This window comes from Cylas formicarius, unplaced genomic scaffold (genome assembly GCF_029955315.1).
Source record: "Cylas formicarius isolate icCylForm1 unplaced genomic scaffold, icCylForm1.1 PGA_scaffold_2__14_contigs__length_35257938, whole genome shotgun sequence".
Lineage (NCBI taxonomy): Eukaryota > Metazoa > Arthropoda > Insecta > Coleoptera > Brentidae > Cylas > Cylas formicarius.
This window is the reverse complement of record NW_026844319.1, coordinates 28852652-28877133: the sequence shown is the minus strand read 5'-3', so window position 1 is coordinate 28877133 and position 24482 is coordinate 28852652. Positions and strand designations below refer to the sequence as shown.

The 24482-nt window shown below is 38.4% G+C and overlaps 7 protein-coding genes and 1 non-coding gene across 10 annotated transcripts in view; 3 read left to right on the top strand and 5 right to left on the bottom strand.

Annotated features, from left to right (window-relative positions):
- Positions 1-26: 26 nt before the first annotated feature.
- On the bottom strand, positions 27-1539 carry LOC132698285 (peptidoglycan-recognition protein LE-like). Its single transcript, XM_060664275.1, has 4 exons — positions 1221-1539; positions 643-901; positions 444-587; positions 27-387 (listed from the first exon to the last, which is right to left on the bottom strand). Exons 1-4 carry the CDS (start codon positions 1335-1337, stop codon positions 98-100), a joined length of 810 nt encoding a protein of 269 aa, XP_060520258.1. The 5' UTR covers positions 1338-1539; the 3' UTR covers positions 27-97.
- Positions 1540-1704: 165 nt separating this feature from the next.
- LOC132698288 (NADH dehydrogenase [ubiquinone] 1 alpha subcomplex subunit 6-like) lies at positions 1705-2620 on the top strand. The gene is made up of 3 exons (XM_060664278.1): positions 1705-1959; positions 2022-2137; positions 2192-2620. Exons 1-3 carry the CDS (start codon positions 1833-1835, stop codon positions 2318-2320), a joined length of 372 nt encoding a protein of 123 aa, XP_060520261.1. The 5' UTR covers positions 1705-1832; the 3' UTR covers positions 2321-2620.
- A 71-nt stretch (positions 2621-2691) lies between these two features.
- On the bottom strand, positions 2692-3589 carry LOC132698286 (uncharacterized). Its single transcript, XM_060664276.1, has 2 exons — positions 3326-3589; positions 2692-3253 (listed from the first exon to the last, which is right to left on the bottom strand). The coding sequence occupies exons 1-2, from the start codon at positions 3440-3442 to the stop codon at positions 2747-2749; spliced, it is 624 nt and encodes a 207-aa protein (XP_060520259.1). The 5' UTR covers positions 3443-3589; the 3' UTR covers positions 2692-2746.
- Positions 3579-5052, top strand: LOC132698284 (large ribosomal subunit protein mL38). The gene is made up of 5 exons (XM_060664274.1): positions 3579-3752; positions 3809-3952; positions 4000-4324; positions 4381-4676; positions 4732-5052. Exons 1-5 carry the CDS (start codon positions 3614-3616, stop codon positions 5022-5024), a joined length of 1197 nt encoding a protein of 398 aa, XP_060520257.1. The 5' UTR covers positions 3579-3613; the 3' UTR covers positions 5025-5052.
- Position 5053: 1 nt separating this feature from the next.
- On the bottom strand, positions 5054-6225 carry LOC132698287 (uncharacterized). The gene is made up of 2 exons (XM_060664277.1): positions 5941-6225; positions 5054-5883 (listed from the first exon to the last, which is right to left on the bottom strand). Exon 2 carries the CDS (start codon positions 5879-5881, stop codon positions 5429-5431), a length of 453 nt encoding a protein of 150 aa, XP_060520260.1. The 5' UTR covers positions 5882-5883; positions 5941-6225; the 3' UTR covers positions 5054-5428.
- Positions 6226-10691: 4466 nt separating this feature from the next.
- Positions 10692-14266, bottom strand: LOC132698241 (pyrimidodiazepine synthase-like). Its single transcript, XM_060664204.1, has 5 exons — positions 14101-14266; positions 13557-13665; positions 11323-11545; positions 11023-11265; positions 10692-10973 (listed from the first exon to the last, which is right to left on the bottom strand). The coding sequence occupies exons 1-5, from the start codon at positions 14123-14125 to the stop codon at positions 10836-10838; spliced, it is 738 nt and encodes a 245-aa protein (XP_060520187.1). The 5' UTR covers positions 14126-14266; the 3' UTR covers positions 10692-10835.
- A 1197-nt stretch (positions 14267-15463) lies between these two features.
- Positions 15464-15536, top strand: Trnar-acg (transfer RNA arginine (anticodon ACG)). Its single transcript has one exon. It is a non-coding gene; the product is annotated as a tRNA-Arg (tRNA).
- Positions 15537-18481: 2945 nt separating this feature from the next.
- Positions 18482-24482, bottom strand: part of LOC132698240 (DNA-binding protein D-ETS-3) — a 100013-nt gene continuing 94012 nt past the window's right edge. For all 3 annotated transcript variants that reach the window (XM_060664201.1, XM_060664200.1, XM_060664202.1), the window contains one exon: positions 18482-19820. In XM_060664201.1, the coding sequence (XP_060520184.1) occupies positions 19672-19820 (149 nt within the window). In that variant the 3' untranslated portion in view covers positions 18482-19671. The remainder of the gene's footprint in view (positions 19821-24482) is intronic.

Here is a 24482-nt window from a genome sequence, read left to right as displayed (position 1 = left end):
CCAGATTTGCGATTATTTTTGTGGTCTGTAAACAGGACCGCCTTTATTTTTATTTGATACAAATTACATCATAGAAAAACACTGTCGCGGAAAATGTTCAAACGCCGGGATTCGACGGGGTAACGTTCTCGTTCCAGTTCTCCCAGGTTTTGATTTCGTCGAACAGTCGCTGCCCGGGACTTAAAAACGGCCGACACTGGCACTGACCCAACAGTTGGTAGTCCTGGCGTATGGCTCCGATTTTAACGCCAAACTCTATGAGATTTTTACACTTTAGCAACGAGGTTGCCGGGGGTAGATTGTTCAGGAAGCATCCGATGAACGCGATCCCAACGGAACGCGCGTTGTAACCCTGAGTATGCGACCCGACCACGTTCCAGCCTCTTCCTGATGGAAAAATTACCGTAAAGTAAATGGCGTATAAAGCGTAACGACCGAATTACCCTCGTACACGTTGCCGTCCGAACCGATCATGAAATTGTAGGCGATATCGTCCCATCCCCTGCTTTCGATGTGGAATGTTTGGGTCAGTCTTGCCAACAGCACATTTTCCGCTTGGCTGAAACCTTCCTCGGTGGCGGTGTGACCTAGGAGCGTTTTATTGGGAATATAAAAACATGGCGAGGTCGTACGGACGCTTACTTATTATAACAAATCTCGCGGGCTCTTCTAGATACTCTTTCGGATTGACGCTAGGCTGTGCCAGCCACTCGATCCTCCTGATCAACGGGAATTGAGGTTTTCGGTCTTTAGACACCATAGTCCAACCCGGATTGTCTACCACCCTAATATTATTTATGTAGATTACGTTTCCCACGTGCACGTTTTCTGAGTTTTCTATGGTGACCGGTCCGACTAACGGTTGACTCGAAAGGGCCGACAGAAGAGAAAAATTCGATACCTGTTTATTTTTGTTAAATTTATATTTATATCCATCAGCGATTATCCTCTAGTGATAGTGAACAATCTTTTAAACCCGGTCCTGATCCGTGCAATAGGCACAGACCATATATTTAACAGGTGGCTGGTTTGTCTCAAATTCAATTAAGTTAGGTAGAAGCGAAAAACAAAACTATCTTTAAGTCTTATTTCAAAAAACGATGCATTGAAATTATGCATCCAAGCGTCACATCCCAAGAAGTAAATCGCATCACGAAATATCAGCTGCTTTCATGAAAGTAATTAACAAATAAACCTTATGTAAGCGGTGTTGTGTTTACCTCATCTGTTAAGTCTATTTGTTTATCACTATCTGTGGTATGGTCTGTAACGCACATTTTTGCGATTTTGTCGTCTAAAACGCGATCCGATAATATTTCGTCGCGTGCCGCGAACATTATTTCACACCGAACGGTAAAACCACCACTAACGCGCCAGACGCCCTATATTATTGTTTGCTTTGCTATTAGTGATAACACATTTGCTGCACTCTCGATCAACAGTGTTGTCATTCGGTTTCAATTTTTAACTGAGTCATACATGTGTATATCGTCTTTGCGGTTTATTTCTCTTCACCTTTCAACGGTTGCTATTGCTTACTGGCCCCTTTAACTAGTGTGAAATTGCTTGATTGATAATCGAAATCAATCTCGCTTGATAAAGTTTATTGACATAACTGGACAATAAAAATTTATTTTTATCTCGTCGGGAATTTTTTGAATGTATGTTTTTTTCTAAGTCCTGCTGATCAAAAAGAGGAAGAAAAGGAAGAACCACAGAATACGACACCAAACAGGGCACCACTGAATCACAGATTACCATACAGAAGGTTTATTTTTGACACTAATTCGCCGCTAACATTGTTGTAAATCGGACAGCAACTGTAAAATAAAATGACGTCGGAAGCATCGAGGCGGGTGTTAAAAAAGGCGAAGACAATATTATCTCTGGACCGTCGGGAGACTAGACGACACGTTATAAGCCTTTACAAGTCATGGAGCAGACAAATTCCCTACATAGGTTCTCGTCGCCGTGCTGCACGTCATAGTTTTCGCTTTTCCATGACGCGTTGCTATTTTTAGTTCAGCACTACGATCTCCCGTTTATGGAAAAAGTCTACCGACAGAAACTGAGAGAGGAATTCACCAAGCACAAATGCATTGACGATATCAGAATAATCGATATGTTGGTAATCAAGGTATAAAACGCGCAACTATAGAATTAGTGGTTTCGACGCGCGTATTTTATTTAGAGCCATATGGATTTAAAAGAAATCATAGAAAACTGGTCTCCGAAGAAAGTTCTAGCACAACACATGAAGGAGTGGTTCGAGCCCAAACCTAAAAATTTCGTTTCTAGGTTCTTACAAGGGAAGGATTAGTATTGTAATCCATAAGGATCGGGAATCAACTTACCTTGATGCGATGATTAAATAAAATATCAGTCTGTTTACGAACGGGTATTATTGTTTATTATGAATATTAAAAATGTTGGGTTGATATTAATTTTCATTTCATGCTCTGTGATGATAAATGCTGTACGAGCCGCCGATATATATTTGGTCTATGTTACAAAGATCTAAATCACGTAATCCGTAGAACAAAGCAATTGTCATTCAACCACTTAATAGACCAAACAGCAAGCAGGCCGCGACTGATGTCTTCAATATCGGTAAAATTACTAGACATTGCCCCAAGTATATCGATAGGTAACGTCCCAAGCACAGATCACTAATCGTGAAAAGCAATCACAAGAAAACCAGTTGCAATTGCAAAACCTTATATTCGCTTACAAAACATTGGTCAATTTAGTTGATTTTAAATTTTTTTTCGACGTTCCGATTGTCGCGGCGCTGGCGTCCGTTTCCGGGCGGGTGCTTCCATCGATTGCAATTCTGCCCATAATTTTTGTTAACCCTCCCGTGTTGCACGAGCCTGTCCATCGACGCGGGCAAGTGATTCGGCTGCTCATACGTTCGGTGGTGGTGAAACGTCCCCTGATGCAAACTGCAGTACCTCGGTCGCGGTATCGGAGTCGGGGGCCTCGAGGCGGCCCTCGACAGAGCCCTGTTTTTGAAAACGAACCAATCTCCGTTCCTTTCCAGAATGTCGTTCGCAAATCCGTATTCGATGGCCGCGGATACCACGTTATACACTTTTTCCTGGATGTCATCCGCGCTTACAGACCTACTAATCGGAACGTTGGTGACGTAGGACGGTACGTTAACCGAAGGCGAAGGTTGAGCGATTCTGCGCGGATCGTACGAGGCCGCCTCGTTCTTTGCCGGACTTGCAGAAGAGAACAGGTTCTTAAGCTTGTTCAAATAAAAAAACAGTAAATTTTCGTAATTCTGTGGCGATTTTACGGAATCGACGGGGTTACTTACCCCGTTCGGGTGGCGGGCTGCCCTAGCGCAGCGGGGGCGGTGAGTAGCGCTCTTGAAATGAACCAGGCGCCGGTTTTGATTACTCGGTTTCGATTGGCTGCGTGTTTTCGGCGCCATTATTAAAAGTTGCGTACATCGACTGTTAATTTTTTGACGTGTTTAATGAAAATTTAATTTTGAAAATGTCACTTTAGCCTACTATTCGATTAATACATTTTTGTGCGCCATGTTCTGTGATGCGCGCGTGTAACCAACCGATCGGCGTTCTGTGACGTTGAGGTTACCGAAATGTCATCGGGTTACGTATTTTTTAAAGTGGTTAGTTCAAATATAAATAAATTACTTTTCATTGTTCCTTCGCGATGCGGCCATCATATGAGAGGTCTACCGCCGGGCGTAGCTAAATCTCTCAAGCAGAAACTAGAGGGTAAGGGCCGCGGGCCGTTCCCAGCCGATAACATCCAACACTTAATTGGTTTCCAGAAAGCCGAGTAAAAGACGAAAGTATACACTTCCGCGTCGATATAGGCTTGCCGCCTCCCCGCGTTTCGTTGAAGGCGGGTTTGCAGCTTTTAAGGTCGCGGAAACACGATCCGGATCTGGCCAGGCAATCTCGCGAACTTAAATGTAAGTTACTGGGGTTTCCGGATACGCATCTTTTATTTTTGCCGTAGTGATCGTCGACCTCGAAGAAGTAAATCGGGAATGGTTGAAAACGGGCGGACCGAAACAAATCAAGGAAATAGCGGACCATTTCGGTGTTTTCCAAGATCTGTTTGGGGACGCGTATTTTTATCCCAGAGTACCGTTGAATGTGTCCTACTGTAAGGGCGACGAACGCGTTCCCGTTTACTACGGGAATTGCTTGAAGCCCATCGACGCTGCTGAAAAGCCGAAAGTTAGCTTTGAATCTGGCGACGCCGATTTGTGGACGTTAATTTTAACCAATCCGGATGGGCATTTTACCGACAACAATAAGGAGTACATTCACTGGTTTATGTACGTGAGTTAGTCATAAAAAACTCCTTCAGTATCGAACTGGGTTTGTGTTATAGCGGGAATATCCCTGGTAATAATATAGAAAAAGGCAAGACAGTGGTAGATTACATTCAACCTTTTCCGCCCAAGGGCACGGGCTACCACAGGCACATCTTTGTGCTTTACAAACAGAATAGAAAGTTGGATTTTTCGCCGTTTCAAAGGCAAGGCAAATGTCTGACACTGGCGGAAAGGACTTTTTCTACCTACGACTTTTACCGCAACCTGCAGGACGACCTGACGCCTGCCGCTTTGGCATTTTTTCAAGCGGACTGGTGCCCCTCGCTCAAAGAATTTTTTAACAATGTTTTGGGTAAGGAATTGCTGGATTCGTCGGGATTTAACCTACATTTTTTTTTTTAATATAGACATGAAGGAACCGATCTATGAGTATGATTTTCCACCTCCCTACATCAGGAAACAAGAATGGTTCCCGCTGAGGCAACCGTTCAACTTATACATGGACAAGTACAGGGACCCAAAGCAGATCAACAAAGAATTTTTAGTGAGGAAACTGGAAAAGGTCCACCCTTTCAAGAAAACGCCGCCACCTTTACCCTATCCCAACGCTCAGTATTTCGAGGGTTACATCCCCAGTTGGCTGAAATTAGAAATTAAAAAGTCGCGTCTCAAGTGGGGCAGAATAAATGACATTGAATAAACTTGTATTAGGCAAATAAATCTTCTGTTACGATTTGTTTTTTATTTTTCATTTACTGGCTCCTGGGGTCCTGCAACTTACAAATGAAAAAAAAACAAAGATCAATGCCCACCCACAAACCAGCACTTTGTGACTTTTTGCCTAAAGATGCGTAAAAATATGGTACTCAAACTCATTGACATTGACGGTTAATGGCCATGTTGATTGTTGAACGTTTCAAAATCATGCACATGTCTAATAAAACTTCTCAAAATTTGTTCATAGTCACTTGAAGATAACGTTTTATCAGTCTAACGTGAGTCTATCTAAACTAACCAAAACGTCGATCCCGTACAAATCAAACTTCAATGCTAAGAAAATTGAACGGTCGTCGTTTTATTGACGCAGTGGACACAAAAAAAACTTCAGCTTAGGAGGGGAGAGGCTTTGGGTAACTTGATTATCCTGCTTTCTTCCATGCACAGGTGGCAAAATTCCTTCGACAACGCGTGGAGCGGGTTTCGGTAGTAGATGGAGTAGTCTCCCATCATTTTGAGCTTCCTGTTTTGCCGGTGGCTCCATCTGTGAAGGAAACACGCCGAAGTGAGCACGAACAAACCTAGCAGCGGGGTGAACACGATAGCGGTGGGGACAAGAAAAACGACCGCCTTGATGAATTGGCTGAGCGTCTCGCTGCTTTCGATTCGTTTTTTCGCGGAAAGACGAAACCTCGCGCCCCCAGCTCGGTCGCTTATCCTGAACGGTTTTTTCGAGCATTCGTCTTCGCCGGTCTCGGTGTTTAAGTAAGCGCCCCATGATCGGTTCTCGCCGGTCTCACGGTCCATTTCGCACAAGAATTCGCCAGTTTCCGTGTCCATCCCTGTCCGAAAGCAGGCGTCGCAAAATGGCGTCACTTAAACTAAAAAATGTTCATTACCTTTCGAAGACGAAGGAACACGTACGAAATAAAGGTTCGCTTATTAGGAGACGACGAATGGCTGAGTTCACGGGTCAACGAAAGCCGTATCGATATGTAAATTGCGATATGTAAAAGTTGCGTGTGTGTATTCAAATTAATTGAATAAATAAGAGCCACCTTTAGTTGCGAGTTTTTACTATGCTACGTGACTTTTTTTTAAACTCGAAATTAACTCAAATCTACTTTTTGCGTTTCGTCTTGTCTGGTTTAGGGACTTTGGCATTGGGCATTGTTGAAGCTTGCGCTCAGAGAGACTATAATACAAACATCCAAGATATGACAGATCGTCATTTGCAATTCGTCCGGCGAGCGCATGGCGTCACGCAGTGCAATTGCTAAAGTTTGTCAATTATAATTGCTTGAAGTAAAAAGCAAGTTGCTATTATATTTGTAGAAACCGAATACGCAGAAATATATCAAAAAATGATTATTTGTTTTTTAAAATAATAGTAGAAATCACCCTATTTTTCTATATTCTATATCAAATTTGTTCCTTTTCGCAGATAAACGGCTATAAGCTAAGACCCACCATTTCGTATTCTCTGGCATTATTTTCTGTACCCCTATCTGCGGCAAATCGCCTATTACATGCAACTGCCCACCCTTCAATAAATTCAAGTGTCCACTTGCATTGCCGAATATCATTTTCAAAAATGCACTCTACACATGCATACCATGTATCATGGTTACGACTGGGGCAGAAATCAAACCATTTTTACAGCATTTGGATTAACGATAATGCATTTCTCACATTTCATTGTTCAGTAACAAAACAATGGAAGGGAAAATAATTTACCACTACTCAAAAGTACTTTTTCCTTAAAAACTTAAAAATGGAGGTGTTAAAGTAATCCCGAAAAAAAAATACTTTTATTTAAAACGAAAAAAAAATCTAACATCAGAAGAAGATTCACAGAAATGTCTACCACAGACTGGGGGGGTTAGGAATTCCTCCGCGTAACGCCAGTGACGTGACCCGTTGGCCTTCGTTTGTTGTACCATAATGAGAGATAACGTTTTGCCTTGTTAAGAATTAAAAAAAATGCTTTCGTTCCGTGGTACTCCAAGCGTCAATAAATGTTTGTCTATTTGTTTTTTTTTTAATCACGCTTTATTTGACCACTACTTCATAAGGCAAATCGGCCAGCTTACAACCAAGTTACAAATTTTAAACAAATTTATAACGAATACAAACACCCAAGGGTCCCGGTGGGAATCGAACCTACAAGTTTATGAAATTTATAACAAAATAAATAAGAACTAAAAGTTCAGATTTTCACTAAATTATATATATTCACATGACAATTGTTTCGACAACACCGTGTCTTTATGAAATGTAATATTTACAAACTCCCTGCTACTACATATATGAATTTGCAATAAAAAATTCTTTTGAATTAATCAACAAAATTAAAGATATCAAAATCCCTTCTAAGGCAACACTATTGTCTTTTGTTGTACAAAACTTATTTCCCAGTATTCCACCTATGGATGTGATAGATTTAGTAGATTTCACCCTCACCAACAGGTTAACCCAGGGGTTCCCAATCTTTTTTATCCCGCGGCGCAGTTACAAATTTAGTACTTTATCACGGCGCCCTGCTCTTTAAAAAAGAAGAAATAGGCACCTATAATAATTGTTTATGATAGTAGTTAGGTTAGATAGGATTATAAATTAAAACACTTACAATCAAACAGACTTTTTAATATTATAAAATAATTAAAACTGGAAATAACTTGTGTATTTCTTAAGTCTTATGAAAAACAAAAATAAAATATGTACGATTGTCAGTCAAATCAATGTGATGGGTGAGCTTGGTGATATGCACACAGTTTTTCAAAGCGGGGAATAAGACTTGACACTGCTACTCTCATTTCTTTCTCCACATTGATTCTCGAGCGATATTTGTTCTTAATTACAGCTACAGCTGAAAAACCAGACTCGCATAAATATGACGTTGCAAACGGAATGAAAATTCTTAAAGCTTTTGAAGCTAAATTTGGATATTCATTTTGAATTGATAACCAAAACTCCAACAAGTCGGAAGTGATGAATCTAGTTTTAAGACTGCTGTCGCAAGAGAGCTCAATGAGACTCTCTTCATCTTGTGATGTGAACCCTGGTGGAGCTTGTGCGTGGAAAGGATCTTTGATCCATGCAAATTTTTCAACATCATCATCTTTAAAGTACGCCGAAAACCATTCGCTGAGCTTCAATAGGTGTTCCGTGAAGAGGGCAATCAGGTCTGGTGAGACAACCAATTCATTAGATGCCGCATATTTATACAGCTGCGGGAAGCAATCTTGACCGCCGCCTTCATTCATTTTATTTATCCACAACTGTAGTTTCTTTTTAAATGCCGCAATTCTCTCCGATAGTTTCAGAATGTGCGTGTTATTACCTTGCAAAGACAGATTCAAATTATTTAGTTTCTCAAATATATCGCACAAATATGCTAGTTTTAACAAAAAGTCTGGTTCAGTAAAATATTTGGCGCTTTCATGACGTTCTTGCTGTAAAAAAGTTCGAATTTCTTCGTGTAATTCGAACATACGAAATAAAACATTTCCACGTGATAGCCACCGTGAATTGCAATAATACAGCAGGGCCGTATGCTCAGCCCCCATATCCAAGCATAGTTTTTTAAAAAGTCTGGCCTTAAGAGGCCTAGTTTTTATGTAGTTTACTACGTTAATTACAGATTCCAGTACTTGGTTAAGTTCGGAGCTCATAGATTTTGATGCAAGAGCTTCTCTATGGATGATGCAATGGGTCCACAAAGCATTCGGTGCTTTTTTACGAATAAGCGCTTGTACTCCTCCATACCTGCCAGACATGGATCGAGCGCCATCAGTACAAATACCAATACACTTTTCCCAATTCAAACCATTTTCTACAAAAAAATTGTCAATAATTTCAAATAAGTCTTGGGCCTTCGCACTTTCGGTAATGGTTTTGCAGAATAACAGATCTTCGACAATAATATTGTCAGTCAGAAAGCGTACGTAGCAAATAAGATGCGCATCATTATTACTGTCAGTAGCCTCATCAAGTTGCAAACCAAAATAATTGTTTTTGATTTTTTCTATTAATTGGTAATTGAGATCCTCAGCTATGTCATGGATTCTTCGACCGATCGTGTTGTTAGATAAGGGTACCTTGGAAATTAATTTTCCTGCCGATTCTCCAACCATAATGTTTACCATGTCGAGAGCAGCCGGTAGAATAAGCTCTTCTGCAATAGTATGAGGTTTTTTGCATTTTGCCACCCTGTATGCTACCTTGAATGATGCTAACAGTGCGTTGTTAGGTACTGAGGCTTGCTGAGTGAATACGTTTTTTGTTTTATTTAAATTTTGTAATTTTCGGTGAAAAAAATCACGCGATTTTTCAACCATAGTTGGATGAATTGTCTCAAGATGTCGCTTTAACTTACTTGGAAGCATACTTTCGGATGACAATATTTTTAAACAAAGCACACACTGCGGTCTTTCTTCATTATTAACTTCTATTGAAGTAAAACCAAAGTCCAAATAGCTATCATCGTATTTACGATATTTCCGCTTCTTTGCTTCCTTGCCATTACTAGTTGATGCATTATCACTGTCATTTGGACTGCCAACTTGTTTATTTAATAAAAATCTGTCCATTTTGCGTGAGATATTTGACGAAAAACAAAGCGAAAGAAAACACTATGACACGTCCGTCCGTCGCAGCTCGCCCGATGCTACTAAAGACTTAGGAGGGGGGGTAGGGTATCAGGGCGGCGCGGGCGTAGGTTTTTTGGCGAGTGAGAAACGCCGCGACGCGATGGTTAGTAGGTAACTATGTTTTTATAGATGCGAGGGCTCAAATAAGGTACCCGCGTATATTTGTTTCGGACATGTTTCGGATAATGAATGATGATGGACTTACGGCGCCCCTCTTTACATTCTACGGCGCACCAGGGCGCCGCGGCGCACACTTTGGGAACCCCTGGGTTAACCCATTGGTGAATAAATAAAGCTTAGATTGCTTTGATCTTTAGACCAAAATTATTTTGAATTTAATGGACAGATTTACATCTCTAAGGAAGGTTTGATTATGGGAACCCACTTAGTCCCTTGTTAACCGAAATTTTTATGGAGAATTTGGAAAATGTCATACAAGGACATCTTTTAAGTAAATTTTTTCTATGGTGGCATAGATACGTGGATGATGTCTTTGCTTGCGTTGTTGGAACGGACAGACAATTAAATTAAATATATATAATTTCGTGATAATTTAAATTTTTAGTTCTTACCAATTAATTAACTTAACAAAAAAAGTGGACACCAGGATATGACAGCGAGACATGGAACAGTTCAATTTAATAAATCGTAACACTAATAGAGTTGGCAAGACTGTTATGATCATTCGCCCAGGCATGGAACAGACTGGATTCTTCATCTTTTCTTTATTTATGTGGCCCAAACTACCGGGATCATTCGGCCAGTCGTCACGGTAAATGTTGACTCCAGAAATTCTGAATTTTGGGTGGGGGGGGGGGAATAGAATAGATAAATGACAAATGGTTAGCTAGTAGCAGATAGAGATTGATAAAGCAGGCTTTAAGAAACTGGACTGGCATAAGCGCCGACTGCAGATCTTCGCAATTACGGAAGTCCCGCTTCTTCTTTTATTTTCCGCGACCGAGGTAATTTTCGTCTTCTTTTTATTATGGCAAAGGAAGTTAAGAAACGTAGAATAGTATTTATTATCTCGTGATATACATAGTAACAAAACACATTCTCACCGTGCCAACGGAAAAGTTTCAATGCGCAACGTAAGTACATTTGGTAGGCGGTTAGAAAGTTAATAAAAAATGCGCAGGTTAGTCTGACGCGTTCAAAATCATGTCGTAGTCAGGCATGCCGGCCCTGTACGACTGCAAATATCTGACGTGCGTGATCGAGTCCATCATGCTCCTGCGCACCACCGACTCCTCGGACATCCTTTGACTCCAATCCATCTACAACCGAACGGGTGATTTTTGTTCAAACAAAAACGAAACAACTAACCAATTTCGCGTATTTCTCCTTCTTAAGTAGATTCTGGTTGCCGAATATTTTTAAGATGTCCGCACGTTCGCACCACGGCCAGATCATAAGGTCGAGCATACCCGGTTTATTGCCGCCGAAGAACTGGCTACCCCTGTTAGCCAATTCGCGTTCGAACGTGGACAGTCCGTTCGCGATAGCCTCGTCGTCGTCCAAACCGATCCTGCCGACGTTTGTCAACACCCTGTACATCGTGTTCACCACCTACACACGATTAACGTCTTGCGCGTTACGTCGACGTATAACGTGTCGTCGCTATACCCTGTTAAACTGCTCTATCAGCAGTCTGTCCTTGGCTTTTTGCAAGGGATCTTTGTTGTGAAGTTGATGAGCGTGGTATCTGTCGTCCAAGTAGTCGGCGATTATGAGACTTTCGTAGATGACGTCGCCGTTTTCGACTTCCAACGCCGGGACCTTGCCGTATGGACTTTTGTCGTAATACCAGTCCGGTTTGCTGTATAAATTAATGTTTACGACGTCGTACCTGCGTGGAGATTCGCGGTTTAATATTACGCCAAGATTACGACGTTATACGCAACGGGTATAAGATAGAGGGGAAGGTCGGGTATACTGTTACGAATGCCATCTATTATTTGTGTCGGAGTACTAAAGTACTGTCATGGCGATTCAAAGTCGTCACGCTGAAAATAGTAGAGCAGCTTGTAACGGATAATACCACTTTATTTATATTTTAATAATTTTTTTTTTAAAGGATGTCTAAGAAGACCAGAAAAAGATAAAGACCATTCTTTTTTTAGGGCCAAAGAAGAACAAATGTAAGTAATATACGCATATTTATATCTTGTAAATTTGGTTGTGTTAAATGTTTTTTAATTAAACTTGATGATATAATGTTAAAAATTGTGTTTAATAAAATTAGTGTTTTCAATTGATTTATAAATTTAATAGTTTAGACGCCAACACTGGAAAGACGTTATATAAATACACCACCCAATCGAGTATTAGTATTAAATGTTGTTCCCACTTTACTTCCGCGTGATAATATTTTGAAGATGCCCAAGAATATGTCAAAATCTCCGTTGACAAGTGCAACTGCGAAAAATTCATTGGCTTTGCAAGGTATTGCTTTAAAAATAATTCAAAGAAAAATTTAGATAATTTCTGTAGTAGTAAAGTAGAAAAGTATTGCTAATATCCATAACGTTATTGTTATTACAGATGAATACTCACATATTGACAAAGGCATTACTTTAGAAGTACGCAAGGCGACTGATAATGAACCAGATTTAATTAATATAGAAACATATAGCTTTGTAAAAATTACAATAAGAGGTAAGAAGTGCTTCTGCTCGCATTAGAAACTATGTCTTCAATGCAGGCAAAGAAAATCAGTTAATTGTATTTAATATTCAAATTCATAATCTTTTGCGTTTGTGTCGAGTAAAAGAAGATAAAACGCGGAAGATATACTTCAAGAAAAATACATAAAGAAATTCAGTGATATTCAACTAAGAGATAGTTATTTGAAAATTATGACTATTGCAATAAGCAGCCTTTTTTTATTATATCAATACCAAAGAAAATGTGAGATTTATAACAAAAATATTCCGTTATTAATAATTGTAAATAATTGATAAATATAGTGACTATTGTTTTAATAATGTTGAAATTCGAATTGTAAATATTATTGATCAGAATTTTTGTTACTACAGTTTCAACAACGTCTGAATTCGAATTGTAAATATTATTTGTTAGAATTTTTGTTAAAATAGCTTCTTAAAATTTACACACATACTTGAAATTATTGGAAAATTGTAAATAACCTAACATTGTTCGAATTCCATTGCAACCGATCCCCGGAAACGTTATGATAAATATTCCAAATTTACCATATTAACAGTGAATAGTATTCAATGATGGCAATTTATTCTAGCTTCATACGCATCAATACCAGTGTAAAATTTACAATTAAAATTATTTGATTGTAAAATCAATTCCTATCCTATTTCGTTTAATTTTTTTCTGTCACCACTTTTTCTACTAATCACAAAAAAGCATATATATACTATATTTTACTATTATAACTAATAGGTTTCTTTTAAGAAAACTTTTATTATTATCAGAGAACTTTATTTACACCAAGTTTTATCTTATGTTTTTAAACAGAATAAATTTTGTCGTATATCAAATGATTTATTAAAAAAAAGCGTGATTTTAGCTGTTTTTTACAATATAATTATTGTTATAATAATAGTTTTATTATTTTAAGATTATCACTAACCATTTTTTATTATTGTGTTTTCGGACGTTTATTAATTTAATAAATTTCAATCATTTTCAACCATTTCGACAAAATTTTTGTTTTCACATTTTACCTTTCAAAATTTAAATTGAATTGAACCGTACGTCCCGCGCATTTTCCGTTTTCATGACTGGATACAATCACTAGAGGGCGCTGAAACTCGTGTACCCTTTCTAACATTGCCACTAATCGGAGCCTTCCCTTCTATCTTATACTCTTTGGTTATACGTACGCTATTTTTTTCGCATCCAGCACCAGGATCACCCTTTGCGAATAGGGACAAAATCTGTTGCTGTACAGGCGCAGTTTGCCTTTCGGCGGTGGAGAGGGTTGTTTCGAGCCTGCCAACACACGGGTTTGTAAAAATTAAACCGTTCGAAATGACGCGAACATTTTCTATTCATTTTGAATTAAGGTCAGCGACGTCCGCATAATATTAAAATAAATTTCAACACTCGCAATGAGGTAATCGGACGAAAATAAGCGTGATAAAGAGGAAGAGTTTAATGTTAGACAGGCTCCTTGACCGGATTCTACGCGACGTCGTCGAAGCTTGGCTTTCTTTACAGCGAAACAACGAAAACGACTTTTTTCAATTCGAAGAGCATTTTTTTTATCGACTTGCGTAAAGAAATTGTTAATACGCGTATACGTGCGATGATGTCATTTTATGCATTGCATTCGGTCTATTTTTAGACTACCGTTTTGCACTAACAAGTAAATAAACAAACCGCAGGTAGTGGGTGTCGCGCACCTCTTCATTTCAAACCACTTACCCCTGCTCAAATGAGGACCGTTCATTTTCGTGTCTTATGAGAAGACGACTCTAAATCGCGTTACCGTTGTCAAATTTATCGATCCGGCGGCCTATTGATTTTTTCCCAGTTTGAATTTCGGCACCGAGTCGATGGACACTGGCACAGCTGATTGCGACGGTCGTGTCGCGAAGCGCTCCATTTCGCTCCTTCCATTTCGGTCGCGCACGCGCGCCGTCTACCCGACGTCGAGCGAACCCGACCGCGGTGTTGCGATCCCCGCGCAACAGATGGCGCCGCCATTTCAATTTATTCTTCTTTATAGGGAATGCTTTAAAAGGCGATTTAACCTGCGTCGGTTAGAATTTATGTTTTTATTCATTGTTCATTGTTACCCAGCAAAATTTTAACGCCGATCGTCTGTTTTTCAACCAACATGTCCTTATTAAATGTTCGTAATTCAGTCTAAAGGGAACACAATAACCTCTTTTGTTAACTTGCTACCAACCTTTTAAATTGAAATTATCGGCACAGTCTTGAACTTGGCTGCAGTATGTATAATAATTTATTTCACCTCCAATGATCCTATTATTTTTTATCATAAATTGAAAAGTTTCTTAAAATCTAATATTTTGTATTTCAGAGCTTTATTTTTTCCCTTCAAACTTTATCCCGACCATGTGACCCAGATTAAAAAAGATTAATTTTTGTTTCGTCCCTAAGGGTAACGTTTTCTCAAAACTCCCTGGTTTTGTTAATGTGTTCGCTGGCAAATTCCAAACGTTTTTTTCGCGTCTTCTCGTGCAGTTAACTTCCTGGGACAAGAGCGTGGCCGTACTTTTTATAAGATCAGGTGGATTTGTATTGATTTATTACATACTGTGTTGTGGGTTCGATTCCCACCGGGAGCCCTGGGTGTTGTGTGCCTGAAAAATTGTTATCGGTTAATATTCCTTGGCGGATGCCGGAAAATGGGTGCATATCCGAATTTGAGATGAGTCCAATTAAGCGTAAGGAAAAAAAAACAAACTGTGCAGTTGAATGTGATTTTTTAATTATTTTACCAATATCTCTAAGGATTTTTTCTACTATGATTTTTCGAAGCGCAATTGGAATTTCGCAATTTTTAACGCGGATTTTGCTTTTACTTCAAAATCAATGATTTAAAAGTGGCGTCAAAAGTAAACAAGTATAACTCATTTTCTAAAACTACCTTATCTTTTGTCGTTCAAATAAAGTGCCTTAAATGATTGCTGATATTTACTTGAAATCTATTTCTCATTAAATGTAAGCGAAAGAAGAAACTAAAAGAAAACTAAAAAAACGCTGTGTACAGAGACTTTTTTGGCCCACTGTATACAGGTTGAACAATTTCAACTCAACGGGCCCTGTGGCGCAACGGATAACGCGTCTGACTACGGATCAGAAGATTCCAGGTTCGAATCCTGGCAGGGTCGACTTTTTTTTTTCGGCGAAAGTCCCAATTAAATAATTTTCCAATAACGCCGCTCCCGTTTTCGACCGAGCCGGCGTCGCAATAGAAATTTAGTTCGCGGGAAGCTTCCGAAATTAACGACTACGTGATCGGACTGCTCGCTCGGTTTGCTCGGAGATTTATCGGGGTGGGTTTCCTCGGACGGAACAAAATGAATACGATATCGGAGTCCCCCTCCGCAATCTCGACCGACGAAAATTCGTAACATTTTAGGGTGGCGTTCCATGTATCAATACATTATTACGTCATTATGTGGCGCGTGCCGCTTGACAGGCATATGTTTCACGCACGATTTCACAGCCGACTGCGAAACGAGTCACGAGCTTCGCTTTTTAATGCGCCCTTTTCTTCTTCTTTTTGACCGTGGGGTTTGACGTAAAACACAAATTAACAATTGAAACACTTATTTTAGCCTGTAAATTCGACTTTTATAGGATTTAACAAAGAGGCATCGCCAGTTTTTTTATTCGGGGTGTTTTTAGTTCGAAACAGCTTGCGGAGATCACGTGCCGCAGTTTCACGTAGATAAGTTCACGCTGAACTACACAGAACAAAGATAAAAAAAACATATTTTTAATAATTTCGTAACTTTAAAACAGGTTAGTCGCCCCGAAACGAACGAACGAAAACGTTAGCCGTTTGAAACCGGATTGAAGCGAAAAAAAAAAGAGTGGTTAATGACGCGAAATGGAATTTAAAGCGCCCTTCACGCCCCGTCGTCCATTATTCATGCCCCCCAACCCAACTCGTTGTCACTATTAAGGGCTATTAGTTACGGGCGACGAGGCAGCCCCATCTATCGGTCGTCTTCGCAACGAGATCGTGAATTTACACTATTGCACTGTGGTCTGCCTGCATTCATATATCCAAAAAGGTCAAAATTTCATTTATGATTATTATAAAAGAAAATCCGGTATTAACTAGCCCCTCACTAAGATTTCGTTCGCCAAAGTGAGAACTTCGTCAAACGCACCCTTCGTATTACGGAGGTCAGTGAACTTTTTCGTGTTTGTTTCTACCTGGATTTATATAGTTTCGCACTAAAAACTGTGAAAACAAGTGGTGCCGTAATGGACATTGCTGTTTAAGGTATATATTTTTAATATTTAGACTTATTAATGTAATCAATATATATTTATTTTTTTTTATTGGCCCATCATTGCCACTTTTTTAGTTTTTTTAAAAACGTCAACGTAACTTTCAAATGCTTTACCTCTCGCAAGTTATGTAGCTTGATAAAATGCTGGGAACCTCTACTTTAAAACCTAGTAAGATGCGATGTCGCCAAATGTCGCCGGATGTGTCAAAAAAAGTTATATTCTTATCCCTTTATGGTTAGCTTTAAATGCACGTATTTTCCAATAGCAATATCAACGTAACGTTTTGTTAAAAAAATTATTTATATCATTGTTTTTGTTATAGTGCATTATATATCTACGGACTACAATCTCACAGTGTATCCCTACGCTCGGGCTATAATTCACCGAGAGACAAAACAAACTTTAGTCACCTGGTAGATATGCTGTTTTTTGCATTTTTGGGCCCCGATTTATTAAAGTTCTTTACCAATCTTTTCTTTTTATCAATTTTACAATAAAAAAATACATAGCAGAGAATGTACACAAAAAAAACGAAGGATTATTTTTTTTCTTTTGTTGTAGATCAAATAGTCAAATGCACCTTCACGAGGGTGTACCTTTTTAATACTTGGTTAGCCAAGAATGCAGACAAAAATTCGGAAAAAACCGGTGAAATCTTAGCCGATTTGACTTTGCCCAATAGAGTTCAATGAGTATTGGAGGCAAACTTCTAGTTCTATATCAAAACTAGTAGCTAAGCACCAGGAACGTGACAGAAATTTGTGAACTTCAGCTTGCCCAACCTATTCTGCTGGATGAAGTGGCAGAAATCCAGCAGGTCTCCGACGATCAAGAGCCGTCAACAAGCAAGCCAAAAATATTTTTGAAACAGTTTGAAGAATGTAGTGCAGGATCTAAACGGCCGAGATTGACGGTATTATCTAAATTAGATAGTTCTGCAATTAAACATTTAAAAGATCAGTCCAAAACCACCAGTTCGCAGATCAATGCAGTCGAAATACTTTCGCTTTATGTTGAAGTTAAGTTGACCAGACATCACTATACATTAATTAAAGATTTTGTTAATTCAAAAATGGCCCCAAATGTTTTTCCTTCCCATCACAAAGTTCTGGAGGCAAAGAAGCGTGCTATCCTTCGGATGAAAAAGTGTCGGACACATCCGAAGAAGTTGAACTGCAGTCACTTCTGGCTCACACGGCTAACCGGATTCTTGAATCACAAAAAGACGTTTTGTCAACTCATGCACTCGAACGAGACTTAATGTTAATAGGAAAATGGGGGTTTGATGGTAGTTTAGGGTATAGTGAATACAAGCAGAAGTTTTCTGATGGAAACCTATTTGTGACATCCTATGTTCCTCTCCAACTACTTTGTCAATAAGCAACTTCGGATAATGGCATTGTGTGGAAGAATCCGCTCCCCCCCACCACTCCATTTTGCAGAATTGTGCGATTTCAGTTGGCCAAGGAAATTAATGAACCTTCTTTGCGTATTTTGAAGACAAAATTAAAAATTTGTGGCCAACAATCGTGTTTTATTAAAATAATATGATTTTTTTCCTGCTGTTAATAAAATTTTACTTTTTGAAAGTAAATAGTTTTTTATTTATATTAAAGTTTAAAAATATGTATTTGTCTTGGAAAAGTTGAAATATCCACAAAAATCCCATTTTCAAAATATCCCATTAGCGCGAAAATTTCATGACCGCATGTCCTATAAGACGGGACCACTGTGCATTGTCTCATCGGTTTGGTTGGTATTTGGTGTGGGGGGTATGACAAAAACGGTCCTAATTTCACTTTCGGGCTATATTTTGTATAATAAATACCAACATTTATATATATTTTTATGTATATCTTAAAAATACGCGGTCGTTTTCTGGCCGCGTACGCGGATCTAGGTATATGTCGCGCTTTTTTTATAGTATAGCTGTGTGGACTAGATCTAGCTACGACTTGCGGTACCTTTACCGAACACGGAACGACACTGTCTAGGTTGCTAATCTCACGACGAATACTGCCATCTATATTTTACAGTCGCTATTTACAAGTCATTAAAATGGCGGAACAACATCGTACGGAAGCGTAACGGCATTTGAAAAAATGAATTTAAAAAGCCAAGGGAAACAAAAATTCGGCTAAGAAAAAGCGACGTTGCGCCGTGTGTGCGGCTTCCCAAGTTACCAAAGTCTGTCATCCTTTATTCATTCGAGATTTCATTTCCCATCATTCGAATCGTATCGCCCTTTAGCTTTATTTTGTGTGTTGAGTATATATTATATTGTTATATTAAATTAGAATCTAAGTACTGCAACATGTAATTAAAATGTATATTAAAATGCCAATACACGAATCCAGTTTTGTTAGTTGGGCAGGCAATTATTTTGTACCGTAGTTCGAAATATTTTCCGTATTCTCTGATTGAATGCTGGTTTTGATCGTCTGTTCTCCGCGAGTGGGCGAATGATCCAGGTAATATGGCCCAACTTGGCGTGAATCGTAAAAGACGAAGTATTCTGCGCGAGTGAGGTTATCCCCGGCGATCCCGATTGCCTCGGCTCTCTTTTTAATTAGTTTTCTCTGTGGCCGCCATGGAATTCTTACGTGCTGCTCGCCGTGCCATGTTGTTCCGTTAACACCTCTTAATATCGAAAGGAACGCGTTGCAGCAGGCCGGTCGCACCACAGATCAGCGTTCCCGCTGGTCGGGATGCCATCTGTCGTGCCCAGCACGCGACTCACGTCGGAAAAATACCTAAAACGTTTATCACAGAGTCCCCGCGTGGCGGGGTGTGTGTTTTATACATTTCCCTCCCTCTGTATGTATGTACATTCGGAAACCCCATTGCACACTCGTCTCTAACTATACACAAGTATTAAATGAGTCTTTGGTGATGACTAGAATGTTTGGAGGACGCCCCGATCACACCGCTTGATTACGTGAAAAGTCACATGGATAGTTTTCTGCTCCAGTCGGTGGTCGAGGCGTTCGATGCCGGTCATGCGTAGTGGGGATACGAGCCGAGCGGTGGCGCCCCCAAGTGGGGGGCGGCGTGGTGCCCGATCGAGTGCGTTGTTGCCGCAATGTTGCTGTACAGGTTCGCCCCCGGACTGTTCCAGTACGATCCCGGCGACGGGAAGATCGACGCTGAAACGAAAAATATGCCGTATAGGTACTATCTAATTTAATAGAATTTATGATTCTGCACCCCATCCAGATGAAGAATCTATATCTATAAACAAAACTCTGCCGTCAACACATGAGAGCTTATTATCGACCAAATATAGGCACAGACTAGGGATACCAACCAAACTGTTAAAAACAGAATTATACTTTGCTTTTTAATACGCTTTACTGTTCCTTTAAAAAAACAGGATACGAAATACAAAAAGTTGAATATTTTATGAACTTGCCGACATTATATTATTATTATATTATAGCCGAATCTCTCGAAAAAGAGAAGAAGAAGCGACGCGACAGGATGACGGAATATAACGTGAACGTCTGACGTGAAGTGGACATAACCTTTTCGAGTCATTTGCTTTGGTCATTTTTGTTTGTTTTTGATTTTGTTTCCTCAAGGTTTACAGAATTAAGATATTTAATAGTATACACTTTGTTTTCCAAATTAACCAAGGTTAACGTGTGATCCTCAAAGTAATTTTGAAAATTTTTTCTCTTTCGGCCTGCAGAGAACAAGAGCTGCAGGATAGTTTCATGATACCAATACACATAGGAAGCCGTCGGTTATCTCTCCTAACAGTAATAGATGCAATTTTGCTTCACCGGAGACCTAATTGTGATTACTTTGTTAGTTTGGAAATTGACTGCCCAAAGATTATTCGAGTTTATTAGAAGTAGATAGAGAAGTTATTAATCGAAACATTTAAAACATTGGAAGCGAGTGATGTACTAAACTAGTTTTCTTCTGATCGTTTTGAAAAAAATATTGAGAGCCCATTTATGTTCGGAGTTAATGTCGTTCAAAAGTTTTTAAAAATATTTGTAAAATGGTCTCATATTTTGTGTTTGTTTTAGTGGAAAAGCTTATGAACATTTTCAAAATAATCATAAACTGTGACATTGTGCGAAAAACTCCAAACCATATGTTATTAAAAGTTGAAAAAAAAAATACCGGTTCCTTATTTAAAATAAATGGTTTTATTTCACCGAGTTTGAAGTACTCAGTTTCTAGCACAACACATCACAAAACGTGAAAATTAGACAGTTCATTCTTAGCTGTGATGCTGCGGTTGGGGCTATATGCAACGTTGCCGGTTCGGGCGTTTTGTCCTTATCAAAAAATACCAAATCGGTTGCGGTTTGTATTTATGCTCATTTTGAAGCACAATTACGCAGGAACCAAATACAAAATATGGGTTTCGATTTATTTATGCAATTTTTTTAGGAGTATCGAAACATGTAATGTAATTTATAAAAAATGAAAATTCTAGACATCAAAAATATTAAATAAAATATTAAAAAAATTAAACTGCTGTTGCCAAAACTGCTATTGTTAAATGTTTTTATTATCACCGGTATCTCTTCATCTTTTAAGCATTTATTTAAAAAATATATAAAAAGTACACAGTTAGACAGCATTTATATGACGAATTAGTTTTAATACATTGTTAAAAACGTGAATCTGAGTGTTTTTCGTAGCGGATATGTTTTTTTAACACACCGTATATCAGTCCGGCAACCCACCTCACACCCCTTAAAGCAAATATTTGCATTAGCGAGTGACCTCTGGAAGTGACAGTCAAAGTGTTGACTAACCACTCGATTTTATTCTTTGGCTTATTTATAAGAGGAGGGGGCCAATTTTAGCCGAAAATTGTAAAGAAATCCCAACCAATATTCTTTAAATGCGAGAGTTGTTTCGACAGTTCAGCCAAATAAATATTTGTTAACGGAGGATCAAAAATTATTGTTCTAATCTCTAAAAGAGTGACAAAATATAGTAAAAGGTTGTTGGTATGGTGACGTTCCGTAGAAAACCCGGACTTAGGCAACGCTTGAATTTTTTATAAACATAAATATTATAACAAAATAAATAAGGAAAACAAAATTTTAATTTTTTCCTTTGTATTCCTACTATTTAATCTAATTATCGTACCAAAAGTGTGTACTACAAATAAATAAATAACTCCTTTGATTCAGAAGCTTTTAAGCGGAACGGAAAATTAAACCATTAAAACAGAACATGGCTTGCAAGGTTGCAATAGAAATGTTCTATCCTTAACATTAAATTCCAGAGGGTCCTTTAATCAATAGTGTTCCTATACTAAACTTGGAAAAAAATATGAATTTAATGAAGTGCGTATCCACTCTGTGGAATTTACTGATAAGGATAGCATTGTTTTATTGTCAAACCCTTCAAGCCTTGTTCTTATTTAATGATTAAATTTTTCGTTCGGCTTGATAGCTTTTGTTTTAAAGAGCATGATCACATTAAGTCTTGCTGCACGCGGAACAAACATACAATTGGAGATCCCTCGTAATCTCAACACATCGAAGACGCTTCAAAGGCCCGACAGACAGTGCGGCAACTGTTAATATTTTAATTCGGTTAAAGTTTGATACAGCTTTCGCTTTAATTTTGATTTGTGGTGTGCAGAAGCTTATAAAGATTTTAAATAACCGTAAATTGTTAAAATGTGCGAAAATGTCCGAAAAAAGAGTTCAAAATAAAAAAAAGAAAACACTATTTACTTTACTCATGTAAAAAAAGTTGGCAAGCCTAGCACGAACCCGGGTTGAACACAGACTTTGAATACATCATAAAACGTAAAAGTTAGACAGTTAATGCTTAGCTGTGATACTGCGGTGTCGGTTGCATGCAACGTTGCCGGTTTGGGCGATTTATCTTCAACACTACAACCGGTTGCGAATGCGAATTAAATAAAATCTTTCTTATATTTGTTGTTTTTATTACGATTGCTTCGCTAAAACTCTCTCTCGGGCAAAAAAAAACGCTTCGCGGAGGGTTAAAAAGTTGCCGTGATTAGTTATCTCGCCATTCGACAGTACGTAACGGTGCATTAAATGGAACACCCCATAAATAACGCCCAAATCGTCTTTCCGCGACGAACTCGACGGCATTAGACGTGGCCATAAATCGGCTATGTGTCATAATATCGCTGAGGCCGTATCCGGGGGATCGAAAGCTGTGAACTTTTTTGCGTCACTTTCTTGCTATTCTATTTTAGGGAAGATTGGGGGCAAGGCGCCCCCTAAAACAAGGAGGCCCGCCTCAAAAATTATCAAAAACATTTTTCTTTCGTTGTTATAATTATAAATTCTGGTTATTTTGTACATTTTTAGCCCTTGGACCGCTTAAAAATTCTAAAAAAGTCATTCCATTATTATACCGGAAACACAATTAATTTATTGAAAGTGTTATTTTCTGGACAATTTTATGGATTTGCAACTCACCGAAACACAAATTTATTGTTTGGAGGCACTGATTTATTGTGTCGAATTCATCTGCTCGTGAAAAGCAAAAGTAGATGCATAAAGAGAGTTCAGATGAACATAAACTAAACAAAGGAAGTTCGTCTGAACTCCCTTTATGCATCTACTGCAAGCTTCTGATCAAGGGCAGCAGATTTTCCAAAAACCTTTTGAAAATCATATTGACTTGTAGTTATCAATTGTCAATGATATATGTATGTATACTAGGGTGCTTCAAAAAAAATTTTTTTTCTTAGCTCATACTCTCTCAAATGTTTCTTTTTGATATAAAAAACATCCTCACCAAAGATGAGCCCTGTAGCTCAACTCTAAGGGGCAACTATTTTTATTGTAGTTTCCAATTTAATTAAAATGGAAAAAATTCTTTTTTCACTAAAACTAAATTTACGTATAATGTTTGCGATTTTTTACAAAGAAAACATTATAAAGTTAAATTTGAGTTTTTAAGCTTTCCAAAACAGTATAACAAAGTATGATTATCATTAAAAGAAGATTAATTACAGCCATTTAAAAATTACTACATTTTGAACTTTTTAGAAATAGCTTCTAATAAGTTTTTATCTACATAATTTCTCAAAATTTTTATCCTAACTAACCCTAATTGGAAAAATGACAGTTTCAATTCAACGTTCTTCGGAATGTAATTTTTAGTATCGCCGGTAGACATTATTCTTGCTCCGCAAGAAGTCATAAACTGAATTGTCTCAGGATTTAGTTTCAAGTTGTGTTTTTTGAGTAGATGCATAAAAAGAGTTCAGATGAACATAATCTAAACAAAGGAAGTTCGCCTGAACTCCCTTTATGCATCTACTATAAGCCTCTGATCAAGGGCAGCAGATTTTTGAAAAAATATTTCAAATATTTGAGATAAAACCGGTATTAAAATAACTCGAAGGGGGCTTTGAATTTTTCGGAAGTGGTTTTCCATTTGGAAAATAGCCGGAACTCCAAGCAACAGTTAATGATGAGCATTTTATTTCTCTCACTAAGAAGTTTTTGAAGAATCTATATGAATATGGCTTTGTTTTTCCCTTCTTAGTTTCGGCAAAGGAAAATTTATATATCTTGCAATTAGAAAGCCAGAAATTAATTATGTTATATTTAATCTTAATATTAACCTGAATAATTTAGTGTTATTAATTTAATATTAAGTTGATTACTGCTTTATAGCTCCAGACGTCGTCGACGAGTTCTAACCGAGATCGTCCCCCATATACGCTCCCGATCAGAAACAATGAGCCCCTACATATCGGCCACGGTGCTCTCTCCCCACAATAGACACTCGACATTAAAAAATAATTATGACATTCTTGGCGGCGGCATGACGGATCT

Excerpts from the sequence above, each read along its gene's own strand:
- LOC132698285 (XM_060664275.1), bottom strand. The coding sequence starts at position 1,337 with ATGTTCGCGGCACGCGACGAAATATTATCGGATCGCGTTTTAGACGAC. Across the intron at positions 902-1,220 it reads AAATAGACTTAACAGATGAG|GTATCGAATTTTTCTCTTCT; the intron begins GTAAACACAACA and ends AAAAATAAACAG. Across the intron at positions 388-443 it reads GGACGGCAACGTGTACGAGG|GAAGAGGCTGGAACGTGGTC; the intron begins GTAATTCGGTCG and ends TTTTTCCATCAG.
- LOC132698288 (XM_060664278.1), top strand. The coding sequence starts at position 1,833 with ATGACGTCGGAAGCATCGAGGCGGGTGTTAAAAAAGGCGAAGACAATA. Across the intron at positions 1,960-2,021 it reads CAGACAAATTCCCTACATAG|TTCAGCACTACGATCTCCCG; the intron begins GTTCTCGTCGCC and ends TGCTATTTTTAG. Across the intron at positions 2,138-2,191 it reads TCGATATGTTGGTAATCAAG|AGCCATATGGATTTAAAAGA; the intron begins GTATAAAACGCG and ends TATTTTATTTAG.
- LOC132698286 (XM_060664276.1), bottom strand. The coding sequence starts at position 3,442 with ATGGCGCCGAAAACACGCAGCCAATCGAAACCGAGTAATCAAAACCGG. Across the intron at positions 3,254-3,325 it reads CAGCCCGCCACCCGAACGGG|CTTAAGAACCTGTTCTCTTC; the intron begins GTAAGTAACCCC and ends TATTTGAACAAG.
- LOC132698284 (XM_060664274.1), top strand. The coding sequence starts at position 3,614 with ATGTCATCGGGTTACGTATTTTTTAAAGTGGTTAGTTCAAATATAAAT. Across the intron at positions 3,953-3,999 it reads GCAATCTCGCGAACTTAAAT|TGATCGTCGACCTCGAAGAA; the intron begins GTAAGTTACTGG and ends TTTTTGCCGTAG. Across the intron at positions 4,677-4,731 it reads ATTTTTTAACAATGTTTTGG|ACATGAAGGAACCGATCTAT; the intron begins GTAAGGAATTGC and ends TTTTTAATATAG.
- LOC132698287 (XM_060664277.1), bottom strand. The coding sequence starts at position 5,881 with ATGGACACGGAAACTGGCGAATTCTTGTGCGAAATGGACCGTGAGACC.
- LOC132698241 (XM_060664204.1), bottom strand. The coding sequence starts at position 14,125 with ATGAACGGTCCTCATTTGAGCAGGG. Across the intron at positions 13,666-14,100 it reads CGGTCCTCATTTGAGCAGGG|GCTCGAAACAACCCTCTCCA; the intron begins GTAAGTGGTTTG and ends GTGTGTTGGCAG. Across the intron at positions 10,974-11,022 it reads AGGAGAAATACGCGAAATTG|ATGGATTGGAGTCAAAGGAT; the intron begins GTTAGTTGTTTC and ends GTTCGGTTGTAG.